At 38.5% G+C, this 13,573-nt stretch overlaps 1 protein-coding gene across 1 annotated transcript in view; it reads right to left on the reverse strand.

The window, feature by feature from the left end:
• Positions 1-11,110: 11,110 nt before the first annotated feature.
• pitx3 (paired-like homeodomain 3) overlaps positions 11,111-13,573 on the reverse strand; it is a 29,000-nt gene continuing 26,537 nt past the window's right edge. Inside the window, exon 4 of the mRNA XM_042502353.1 lies at positions 11,111-12,249. Coding sequence (XP_042358287.1) covers positions 11,680-12,249 — 570 coding nt within the window. The 3' untranslated portion in view covers positions 11,111-11,679. The remainder of the gene's footprint in view (positions 12,250-13,573) is intronic.

A 13,573-nucleotide genomic window follows, 5' to 3' on the forward strand; every position in this document is an offset into this window, starting at 1 on the left:
TTGTATATTACTGTTTATGACATGTGCTGCCGACCTCTTGGCCAGGTCACCCTTGTGAAAGAGATCATGATCCCAATGGGTTTTTATCTGGTTAAATGAAGGTTATATAAACTGACAATCAAACCAATGCATCCATAGTATTATTTAGTTGGACTGTTCCTGTCACTTCAATGCTCCTGCACTAGAGGGAGAACAAAAATTTAAGATGGATAGTTAAAAGTCATGGGAAAAATCCTGAAATGTCCAGCTTCTGGTGCCTCATATAGTGGTATAAGAAATGCAAACTTAACTGAACCTACTGTAGCCAACATCATCAATTCCATGATTACCATAAATTTATAATCAGGTGTGCTTAACCAATCCACAAAATATATTTTCTTACATACCCCCACTACTACCTATCCAAACTGGTAGTTGCCTCCATCCTAATATAATTTGGATGGAGTTTGTGGTGCTCGTAATATCAGGAAAAATTAAACATTTTGTGAAATTGGGGAAAATCTGGGATACTCAATTAACTTCACTACAAAGCTAAAGCCTAGCTTAGCATAAAGAGTGTAGGCAGGCAGGAACAATTAGTCTGGCTCTGTCCATAGTTCAAAACCGGCCAACAACCATCAAATTTAAGATTGCCATGAACTTGTGTTGTATCACTATTGTTTAAGCGGACAAAAGACACATATAAAGATGGCAATTTGTGGTTTAGGGGAAGTTAACTATTACTGCTGCTGATAAAAAGCAGGCTTTGTTCTGGATCAAACCAAACAAGGTGTGCTCCTGATGCTGTGAACAGGTGTGTCACCTCTGGCTGTTGGCTGCAGGGAACGCTTCATTGTGTCGCTGCTCACACCTGCTGGGAGTTGAAGGTCATGGTGTGAATGACGGTTACTACTGGACTAATGTAGAGAAACACTGTTAACTCTGTGAAATCTGTCATTAAGTTTTTATTGTTAGAGATCAGTTTACTGCAGTTCTTTCTTTGAGAACCGGAACCCTTAACAAAGTTCAAGTGTGAATAACTGTCAGGAGCCAAAGTAGTCTGATCAACAGATTGTGTGTGACTCTGCAACAAGAGACCACTGTTTGTTTCCTGTTTTCCTGTTTCCTACCATTACTCAGTACGTTTACATGATGTTAGAAAAAGTCAAATTGTTGTGTTAGTCCGACTAAAACTGGACCTTTAAAATACATGTAAACATGTTAGTTGGACTGAAATCGTACTGAGTCCAATTTCTCAAAGTCGGACTAACAAAACTTGATAATATGGTTGAGGGTCAATTTACTCTTTCATGTATAAGCCTCAACTGGACCTGAACTGGCCTAGGCATTCTGCACATGTGCCATACTCCTCTTGGTGGGCTTTAAGCTGGAAGTCAAACAGCATAAATTTGTAGAAGAAAGCCAGGAAAAACGAAAGAAAAAGAAGATAAGAAAACAATACAAGAGCAAGGACCACACATGACGAAATGTACCACAACGAAGTTATCCATGTTTTCATCGTTGGACATGCAACCTGTTTTCTGCTTGCTAACTTGTTTGGTATGTGACGTAATAGGTCAACCAGAAGAAAGTCCAATAGCAAAGCTGAAAGGGGGCATATATTCACCTACCGTGGAGGAGTCAGAAATACTTCTCCTCCAGTGCTTGTATACTGGGGCAAAGACAGTAGTCCAGTTAAATGGCCTTATCAAACTGTAACCGTAGGTCCACTTTACTGCGCATGGAAACATACTAAGTGTCTCTGTGAACTGACCATGGATATTTGCAAGGCAATAATAAAATAAAACAACAGCAGGAAGTACAGTTACTCAAGTAATGTTGGGTACTTGAATAGTGTTGAGTATATCCATATGTATAATTCCATATGCATATATCTTTTGATACTTTTACTCCACTACATTTAAGAGTCAGAGGGGAATATTGTACTTTTTACTGCATTAAATATACCCAATAGCTATGGTAACAAGATACTGAAGTACAGATTTAACATCAAAACTTATCATAAACATGTGAATTCATGTGTTTCCCAACATTTTTGGTAATGACCCCTCACCAAAGCAGTGTGTATTTGGGGTCCTTGTCATGTTTAGACCTAAAAGGGTCAAATCCAATATTATCCACCAAAAAAACAAAGATTGGATTGAAATGGGGTGTCTGTGGCTCAGAGGTAGAGCAGATTGTCCAGTCATTGGAGGGTTGGTGGTTTGATCCCCAGCTCCTCCAGTCAGCAGTTCAAAGCTACTGACTTTTTACATAGATGTATTGGTAATTTTACTTTTACTTAATCAAGGTATCCAAATTGTTCTTCCACCACTGAGCAAACATAAACCTTGTCCTGTAAATTTGGCCGAGCTGGCCTGGAGATCACAGGAAAACAAAAATGTGACAGTTTGTCATGAGTGAGAGACGGAGCACAGCTTTGTGAAATATTTCAGCTTTTGGGGTGTTCTGCATGTGTTGTGCCCTTAAATAAGGGGGATAATAGTAAGAGAGAAATGAGGAAAACCACACGATGCAGCTCTTGCGCTCACTCTTCTGGATTGAATTGTTGTTTCATATTATTAAAACAAAACTCATTTATCTTCAGGAAATCACATTCAACACACTCAATATCAGGACGGCATATATTCTTGCAAACACATCCCTTTAACACTTTTTAACATTCTTTAAATTATTCAAAATGTCTTTTTAACTAAATTATTATATAGCCAATGTACCATGAAATGTTTTTAACTTATTCTTAATTATTTAAATCATCAAATTAAGTGACTTATGAAATGTGTTTTTAACCCACTAACTTATCAAATGTTATATCAAATCTTATAAACTCTATTACATTACAGCAGAGCAAGTAAACACATAACAGTAAGTAGCTTAAACGGTGAAGTTGTTGAAGTCGACAGTCTAATACGGCTGCGCCGCCATGTGGCCTCCAGGATCTAGCTTACATTTGACGAAAATTAGCAGGAAACTCTGTTAACAGTAACTCTATAAAACATAACTTTTCTTACAGACAGCATCACAATAACACATATAAAAGCGTTGATAACGTATGTTCTCGAGTTTACAGTGCTTTGTGTACGGTAATTACCTTACATAAGGGGGACAATAGTAAGAGAGAAATGAGGAAAACCACACGATGCAGGTCTTGCGCTCACTCTTCTGTATTGAATGAGGAAGTAGAGCGCGATTCCCTCTACAGGAGCTCCGAGGCATTACCAACAGATCACAGAGCTATCAAACCACTCTCTTATCTGTGTTCGTCTATGTGTTTTGTTAGCTGTATATCTTAAAGATAACTAATATTACAGGTGACTTACGGTGACTAAGAGGTGACTAATGAACAGGAGGTATTAACTGTAATAAAGAAGGATAAACTGAACCTCGTTTAAATCCAAAATTTCACCTAGAGATGAATTATTCTGAGATGAATTACTCTGTTCTGTCACACAACAACCTGTCACACATGTTCCCTGGCAAACCTTACTGTTTTGACCTTCAAGGAGTTTTCTTCTTGACCATGGCTGCATGAAAACACCAGCATCAATGAGGCAAAAAGATGTATTTCTTTTAATCTTATCTTCACATCTATGGAACCTAAATCAGTGCTCGCAATTAACTCTTGAGATGCATCCCACTTTAATAGGGTCGTGCAAATAACTCATAAAAAGTATCACCAAAAGTCACTTTGTTTAGTTAATAACTTTGAAAAGCTTGTATCAGCCAGTTCTAATTTTTATTAATCCTCTACCAGGAACAAACTCTGCCACTCTGTATTTTCAACAGTAATTACCATGAAGATGTTTTCTGCTTCAGTCCTAATTATATTTATCACATTCCTCACTTTCATTTAGTCGACCTCCTCTGAGACAATGAACTACCATATCAGTGAGCAATAATGAAATGCAAATACACTGTACTTCCTCAAATTATAACCAGGTACCTTCTGCAACTATCTGATTTATGGACACAGATCAGCTGAGCTGACCCCTGTGGATAGGAAACATACATCAGCATGTACATGTTAGATTTAACAAGCAAAACTCCCTTTTGTAGCTTAATTTCAGTTAAAGAATATTTGACCATCACGTTGACATGAAATACTAATTGATGTTGCAGTAAGACATGAAAAAAATGCTTGTTACAGGATTTTTGGTGATGTTAATCCTAAAACAATTTGTGTCAGGACTGTTGCCTCTTGTAATTCCGCTACGGTACTATAATATAGATCATAGAAAAAAACACTTATTCTCCAAGAATGGTAAATGGACCTATCTATCTATCTATCTATCTATCTATCTATCTATCTATCTATCTATCTATCTGTCTAACTGTCTATCGATCTATCTATAAGAAAGCTGTGTGAAAATTGCATAATGTGTAACATAATGCAATTAATTATTATCATTCTCGTGTTTGTTTTGCATGTATCACATTTAGATAATGTAATTATTTTATTTCAGCTGTATTTGATGAAAAACCATAGTTATATTAACTCAAATTATATTGGTTAATTTCTCAAATAAAATTACATGACATCCCATTTTAATAATCCAAAGGTCACATGTACTTATTATTCTGTATCAACCAATATTTAACATATCTGGGAGATGTTTGCATTCTTTTTTGTAAAGAAAAACAAGAAAAGAAGGAAAGGAGTAGGCAAGCAATAATTCCTGAAATATTGGTTTCAAATAAAAGCAGTTTGTACACACCTTTGTCTCATAGAGCCATGTATGCTTCTCAAAATATTTCCACTTCTATTTCCTCCTTGTGTTATTGTCTCCTATCTATTCTCTGAGGTAATCGTTAGAACTTCCTATGCCTCTGTATTTTTTCCAGACTACAGCCTGTGCTCTCTCTTCGCCTACTGTAGTTTTGCTCTGTGAGTGAACATCAGGGACCAACACACATCTCCCCTCCGGTGGAATATTGATTCTTTGTGGTGTGGCGGTGAGGAGCACATACTGTGACCGCTTCACCTCACTCCACAGAATAGGTCTGTGTCTGGTCCTCCAGGAGAAGCTGCTGTTGGATCAGCAAGTTGATTTGTAAAGGTCTCGCTGCCTGTTTTTCAGTTTGAAAATGGTCTCTCTCTGTCTGTCTCTCTCTCTCTCTCTCTCTCTCTCTCTCTCTCTCACTCTCTCTCTCCCTCTCGGAGTGTTTATTTGATACAATAGCACACAAGAACTCCACATTACATGTCATGTAAAGAAAACATGTAAACTGTTTCTTGGTTCATATATCAGTTTGCCAATATAGGTTGAAGTCATATACTTCGGGACACTTTTAGGTAGATTACCAGGAAAATCACCTAAAACTCTGCAAAGTACCTCAAGTGATTCTTTAATAAAAATGGTAAGCTTTCTGCTATATTTCTATGAAGAAAATATGTTGTTAAGTAAAATAATTTAGAAACTTTGGCCCTTCAAGCATGTCGGAACGACACCCAATGACATGTTCAGGCAAAATGGGACAGTCATGTATGTGTGTTTGTTTTTAAATGGTTAAATCCATTTATCAGTTCAGTCATTTTTTTAAATCATTAATGTGACTGTGGTTATTCATTTAAAAACGATTATCCAACTTCTATGCCATTCCTTCCCTGCTCCTCTCCCACATGTTTTTTTGGTGCCATATTATCTACAATCGATGTGTGTGTGTGTGTGTGTGTGTGTGTGTGCGTGTAAGTGTGTGTTTGTGTGAGTGTCTTGCAGTGTAATGGGTCTCTGTGTACTGCATTGTATTTGTTTTAGCATTTGTTATGCATTTGTCTATTTTGGGTATGAAATGAATCATACAGGCAACGATGTTCTTGAATGCCCTTAACTGAAAATTGAAAAAGACATTTTATCTGTCACTCAACAAGCATAGAAAAGGAGCACATGGGCACCCTGAAGGTGATGTTTAATTTCTACACCTTATTATGTGCCTCCTTCCCTTAATCGTAACCATCCTTGCCAGCATGTGCTTGATTGTGTTTGTAGACGTCTTGGTGCTGGTTGCTGTGTGCTTTTGTTGCCTAAACATAACAACATGGAGCATTATCTAACTGCAAAGCAGCAAGATGATGACCTGAGATGAGACACAAGCTTCATTCCCACTGCACAAAAAAACCACCAACACCCGCTAACATCAGGCTTATTAATGCAATGAGAATGCGTACAATGGGCATTCACATCCAGGTCAAATGACTGCAGTAAACACAGGTTTTTATCGCCTCTGGCTCCGGTCGGCATTGATGGAAATACAACACTCGAGTGAGCACATTGATTTCAGCTCCTTAACGTGAGAAATGCAATGCATGCCATCGCTAATTACCATCCATCTCCTCATAAGCAGCTCAAACATTATTCATTAGTCTGCACTGACCTTGAAGGCGAGACTGAATAAGTAAGACATATATAAAGAGAAGAAACCACTAAAAAGGACCTGTGTTCCTGCTGCTATTTACTGTTTACCTGTTCGCCTGTCTGTGATGTCATATGGACACACAAACAAAACAATCCACACACACACACACACACACACAAAAGCTGACAGAAAGGCAGACTCGTGTGCCGCAGTGATGTGTTCATTGGCAGTAGGAGTGCAGCCAATTGCCTTTATATAGCAGGTTTACCCGTGTTTTGAAAAACTGACGTGCACACACTAACGTTTGGTTGGAATTAAAAACATATTATTTATACAGACAGACATAATGTTTCTGTATACATTTAGAACACTGCAGGTTTCCCCGCAGATTACCTGTACTGTATTATAAGCATAAGATCTATATAACGTCTTTGGGATTCATCGCTCTGCTCTCAGAGTCAGTCTTTTCTGGGTTTATTTTTTGTTTGTATGTCAGCAGGACCAGCTGCTGATGACACTGAGATTTCCTAAAAATGTCGTTCTGAGGTTAAAATGTGGAACATCTTTTGAGGTAGATTTTAGTATGTGCAGACTCAGTATTTGTCCCACATTATTTTTTAATCCTCAGCCAGAGGCAAAACGGAGAAGTCAAAGAGACAGCATTCACACTTTTATGTTAGGGAATTCTCTATTTTATGGGCCAGGAATTTAATAATAATTTCTTTAAGAGTCTCCTGTGAACTGTGTTATTATGAAATAATATTAACAGAAAAGAGAGACAGTTATTAGCTTTTTATTTTAATCTAAAATGTTTTAAAATCTTTTGAATCAGTTTAATTTCCATATTTGTTCATGAAAATGCTTCATCATCTCATTCTATTATTTTTGCACATTGCCTGTTATTTTGACTTTAGATCCTCTCACTGAATTTAGCTGTGCAATTTACAATCACAGGTAAAAACTGTGAAATGTATCTGAAAGCTCTGGAAAATAGCCTCTGGGTGGATTTTAAGTAAGGGCCATTATGTTGTATTTCATGCAGATAATGTAATTGGAAGGTAAATTTCTACAGTTTTACGGTCACTTGATGGAAACTTCACCTCAGAGGCTTTTTCGCAGTCAAAGTTTACACAATACAGTCTTATGGCTTACGATTAGGCTAGTAAGTGAACCCTGACTGCATATATTATGTCAAACTACTAATTGCTGGGTTGAAAACGAATATTAGCAGTCAATCTAGTGTTTGTTTTGAAATTTGATATGCCAAAACACATTGTACTCTTTAATCCCTTGATACCTGGATGAATATCAGTTTATTTGTGCTGCATTCAGATGCTTTTTATTTACTTATTTTCAGCAATTTTCTTGTAACTTTTTACTAGTTTCTTGCTCATTTTTTAGCCATGCCTTGTTCAAGCTCATTTTTTTTTAAAGAAACCAGAGCAATTTGCTTTCAAAAGGTTAAACTACATAGTGTTTTGTTTTCTCCTCTTTTTTCAACTTCCTGAAGCCATGACATGTATACATTAAAAGCACATCTCTAGTTTACTACAAGAACTCAGCGAATTGGTTTGAATTCTTTCAGAAACAGGGGAAAACACAGTGAGCAACATGTCAAGAAATTTGTCAACTTGTTTCATGAAAGCTAGGGAAAAACGTCCAGAAAACTACATTTAAAATTATAGTATTGTAATTATATAATATTCTAATATCTTCTAACTATATATTAAAAATTATGTTACAGAATTATTATCAGTTTAAGCACATTTTTTCAGGTAATTTCCGTGTTTGTTGTTTACTTAACTTTTTTGTGCTCATTTTCAGATCATTTTCTTTAAGTTGCTTATTACCTTCTTCCCATGGTTTTAAACGAAATCAAGTTAATTTGGTCAGCTTTCAAAGGGTTAATAACAATTGTTTAAAGATATTTTATGTGCAATAGTTCTAGAATAAGCAGCAATAGTAGAATCTGTGTGAAAATATTAGCAGCAGAATTTCAGTGTTGAGCAGTCTAAATATTGATACATGTTTCCCTCATGAGGAGACATTTTGGAGAAGGTAAAGTGATTTAAAATATGACTTTGTAAAATTTTCCTAGAAATCACTTTAAGAAAAAAACAACAACATGGGGAAATGTCAGAGCAATAAACAGTTGCAGGGGCTGATGGGGATTGATGGGCTGCTAACCCCTTGTTTGTGGCTCCATTGGGACACCTCGCTCCTTGAGGCTCTTGTGTAATCCTGGCCCTGCTTCATCAGCGGCCTCTGTGAATTCCTGCTGTGATACTGGATAGCCTGCAGTTAGCGCTCGGACTGTAGGTCAAACATATCAGTGAGCGGCCATCAAGAACATCTATATCTCCCGTCTCTCTCCCTCCTGCCTACTACTTTCTTTCAGTCTTGCGTAAGTGTTGCCATGGAAGTGAGTTGGGGTTTCCATGGTGTTGTGCTCATTGTTGTGAGAACACTGTGTTTTGGCCTCTGTCATTTAGCTGAAGCCATGTACTCTAGATTACAGATATGAAAGGATATGTACTTTTCTTTTCAGTGTCAAAGTTCATTTGTAGTTCATCAAAACAGATCCTTTAATTGGTTCTTTAATGAGACAAAGCAGGCTACACCAGGGAAAAAAAGCTTGTTTTTTTTTTGTTATGACAACTGCACTCTTACATACATTTTTACAGTCATGGACTCCCTTGGAATAACACCACACAAATCTATATACTTAATGGCTTTTTAGAGTTTGACTTGAAAAATCTTGCTGATATTCTGGTATGTGTGAGTAAATTGTTGTTTTGATGTTGAACCGTTTCAGGTTGTGTTCACTTTCCAGGACTGCTCTCTTGCCCACCGAGCTGACCTTTGACCTATGACCTTCCAAGGAGAGAAGAATTCACAACACAGTTTAAAGTTCCTACGCTGTAAAATCTGACAAGTTTATTTTTCTTTAAAAAAGTCTAGCAAACCCATTGCCTTGAAAAATAGAGGTAAATATAACTATTACTCTTAATATATGTCTATGTTATGTCTAATTGCTAAATTTACTTAAAATGTTCTTACGTTTACAAAATTTTGTGAAATTGCTGCAATTTAAAAATGACAAGTTTAAGTAAAGGTGCAAACAGGACTGAACAGGCCCTCACACCCCCACGTATGTCGGGGTACTGGTGGGACTCCAGCTAAAGAGGTTGTTCATTTCACTGAAAGTTGCATAATATATGCAAAGAGTTTGAACCTGGAGTAAGCTATTTCACATGATGTAGTACTTCCAGCGGCCAATGGTGGCAGTGGAGAAGAGACAAATTCCATGTCATCTTTGTGTACATCATTTGTTGTACAAACCATGTAAATATCATGTAAATCCAATGATAATTGACCCTCAAGGCTTACTTTCTGTTGCCAGTAGGTGGCGCTATTATGACTAGTGAATATTGTCATACAGATGTGTTCAGGGCGGGACCCTAATAAAATCTATGAGGTTTCAGGCAGATCGGACAACGTACACCAAAGTTAGAACAATGTCCTGTTTTCTTGTAAAACATCAAAATTGTACACCACATAATGGAAAATCCGTATAAGTTTTGCACAGACCATTGATAACTTTCAATTGAGGAGGTCTTAAGATCATACAGACAGAATTTCAACTGGATCCCATTAATTGTGTAGGCCAAGTTGATAAAAGTATAAAAAAGCATTATTTCCTGTGGCCACTAGGTGGCACTATCATGATTATTGAATGTTGTTATACAGATGTGTTCAGGGCGGGACCCCCATCAAATCTATGAAGTTTCAGGCAGATCGGACAATGTACACCAAAGTTACAACAATTTCCTGTTTTATGACGAGACATCAAAATTGTATGCCACATAATGGGAAAATCGTAAAAGTTTTGCGCACACCTGTGATAACTTTCCATCACCAAGGGATTGAGAATGGACTCACCAATTCTGAAGTCAATCGGACTAATCCTGTAGGACAAGATGGCAAAAGTAGGAGGCCCAAAATCTCCAAAATTTAGCACAAAATTCAAAATGGCTGACTTCCTGTTGGGTTTGGGGGGTGGGTCCAAGAGGCTTTTTTGTGCGTCTTGGCATGATACTAAGTGTACCGAATTTTGTAATTGTAGGTGAAAGAGGAAATTGGGGCTAGACGTTAGGGGGCGCTCTGGAGCCATTTTGCCATACCCATTTCCGAAACCACCAAAATATGAAATTTTCCGCCAGTCCGGACAAGCCTACCAAGAATCATGAGTTTTTGAGTATGTTTAGACCTCCAAAAATGCGATTCATTGGAGAGAAAAATAACAATAATTCCTTGCATTCCAAGAGGGTCCGCACACCATTTGGTGCTCGGGCCCTAATTAAATCAGTCTTTCTATCTTTCTCGGTAGCTGCGAACTTGTCAGTCATTTTTGTATTTTCTTAAACATGTTAAAGAAACAGAACTGGCAGATCTCCTAACTTCATCATTGGAAAATTCCTCTTTGTGATGATCAAGTTCGGTCAAATTAACTTGATTTACTGAAGTTGCTATAACTTACAAAAGAACAAGGTCATTTTATTCGTCATTTCTTAGCTGCAACAACTTCACAAAATTAAGTAAATAAAGCTAAATTTCAAGTAAACTTAACAATTAGACAGAAAATAAACAGAAACTAATTTATATAGTTATATTTACTTTCCTTTTTTAAGGCAATTGGTTTCCAAGATGATTTCAAGTATCAACTTGTCTGATTTTTCAGTGTAAAATATGCGCTCATAGTACATAAACCTAGGTTCTTTTTGATGAACATGCTTTTCTCATCTTTAAAGTATGTTTTCATATATTTTTTTGTCACATACAAAACAAAAAAAGTCCATTATATACATCCTCCATTTCTCCTGCATGTAACCACAGGTTCTTTTCCCTGCAACAGTAGCAGAGATCGCATTTGATGTTTTTGGGCCAAGATGTTGACCATCAGTCCAGTTGAAGCTTCCATGTTTTATTTACTCTGGTTTCTACATTTACACTAATCATGCAATTCAAAAGAAGGAAAAAATGATAATGGATATAATCTTTCGAAATCCTTTGAAGCAGTTGGTCAGTTCAGCGACAAAGTCTCACAAACTGGAAAGAATTGCTTTGAAGCGCGGTGGTCCATCTGAGCATGTCTATTTGTTGTGTCCGTTTTGAAGATTATTCTCATTGTGTACCATCGAAGCACGATCTGTCAGTCTGCAGCACATCTGGCAGTTTACGCATGGAACCGAGGTGATGTGAGGCGGGCTGATGGTGACTTGCAGCTGGTCAGTTGGGTCAGGGGTCGTCGTCAGAGCTTCTTCTTCATACTGGCCGGTCCACAGCGTATTGGCAGGGGCTCAGGTTGGACACGGGGTTCTGCACTGCCGGATAAGCAAAGTTGGTGTGCTGCTTGGCCTTGAGCCGCAGGCTGGCCAGGCTGGAGTTGCAGGTGTCTCTGTACATGTAGGGGCTGGCTGTGGTGGCGTAGGGGCACGTGGCTGCAGTCACTGCCACCGAGTTGAGCGCAGTGGGGCTGTTGAGGTTGTTGAGGTTGCCCAGGTTGTTGAGCCCCGTGGTGGGAACCCCGGCCACTGCTGAGGGTACCATGCTAGAGGCCATGTTCATGGAGGGGATGGAGCTGGGGGGAGAGAACATGGGCTGGGATGACAGGGGGCTTACATTCATGGAGTTAAAGAATGGGAAGCTCTTGGCGGAGAGCGGGCTACTCGCTAGGCTCTTGGTGGCCCAGTTGTTGTAGGAGTAGCCTGTGTACATGTCGTCGTAGGGCTGCATGAGTCCATTAAACTGGGCACCAAAGCCATTCTTGCATAACTCTGCCTGCTGGTTCCTCTCCCGCTTTCTCCACTTAGCGCGGCGGTTCTTGAACCATACCTGTAGAGGCCATAAAAGAGAAAAAGTAATTTCAGTCTACAGTGTATTTGTTGAACCTTCTTTGAATCTCTGTGCTTCCCTTAAAGCCTTAAAACAAGTTTTTCCTTATGAAATATGCATGACCAGATAAATAACAGTCACAAATACTATTTGGAAAAAAAGCAGTTCTGATAACACCAACAGTATAATTGAGACACCAAATGTATTGATTTTTTTTCAAAGGAAGAATAATGTTCCCACATTGTTGCCTGACAGGAGAGGATACACTAAATTTGTTTTCAGTGACCTTCATCATTATCACTATTGAACCACAGTGGAGCAGATGAATATTGACTTGTTGTGTTTTCCTGCTTCTTTCTTCAACCAAAGACGTTGAAACATTAGCCACATTTAGACTTCCTGTTCAAGGCGGGAATATCATGCTGTTATGCCGCCTCGCTGTTCTGTATGGACTTGTATAGCGCTTTTCTCGTCTTCTGACTACTCAAAGTGCTTTTACACCACATGTCACATTCACCTATTCACACACACATTCACACACTGGTGGCCGAGGCTACCGCACAAGGTGCCACCTGCTACAAAGTAATCATTCCCTCACACTGCGATGGAACAGCAAAGGGAGCAATTTGGGAATTATGGTTCAGATACTTTGACATGTTGACTGAAGGAGCGCGGGATCGAACCGCTGACCTTCCAATTAGATGACATCCTACAGCTGCCCATTCTGTATATCACGTCCAGTCACAGAAAGGGGAGACAGAGCGGTCTCATCTCTGAGCAGGGAGTGGAGGTAGTAACAGCGCCGTAACAAGCTCTGTGTAAAACATACAGCTGGAAAAAGTGACTGTTTGCGGCATAGTGTGATGATTTGAAAATGTGTTCATATGTGCGACCCACCACAGGAGATCAGTGTAAAAGCTGCTTTTGATTTGTTGATCACGTTTGACAAGAGCTTTTCTAAAGTTCCAGCTTGTTATGGGTGAGGAAACTACAAAAGAAGGACAGGTCATGAGTCTGTGACAGCATTCCAGGAGCCCGACTGTGCTGTCAGTTCTGCAGGGGTCAACAGGACAGGCAAATCGCACTATAACCCACCATATCTTTGTTCATCTTTGACTGATTTTTTTTCCCCAGCAGATTAAATAACACACATAATGTGAATCTTCCTTGTGTTTTTATCTAAATATATCTAAGTTTGTTTTTGTTGTTTTTGGTCTCTAACCAAATCATGGTTCAGTCCAGCAGCCGCATCTTATATGACAGGTTTTAGTGTGATTTTTTTGTTCATGCATTGTCTCCAATGAAACTAACACCAAAGTCTGGT

The sequence above is a fragment of the Plectropomus leopardus genome, chromosome 15, assembly GCF_008729295.1.
Source record: "Plectropomus leopardus isolate mb chromosome 15, YSFRI_Pleo_2.0, whole genome shotgun sequence".
Classification (NCBI taxonomy): Eukaryota; Metazoa; Chordata; class Actinopteri; order Perciformes; family Serranidae; genus Plectropomus; species Plectropomus leopardus.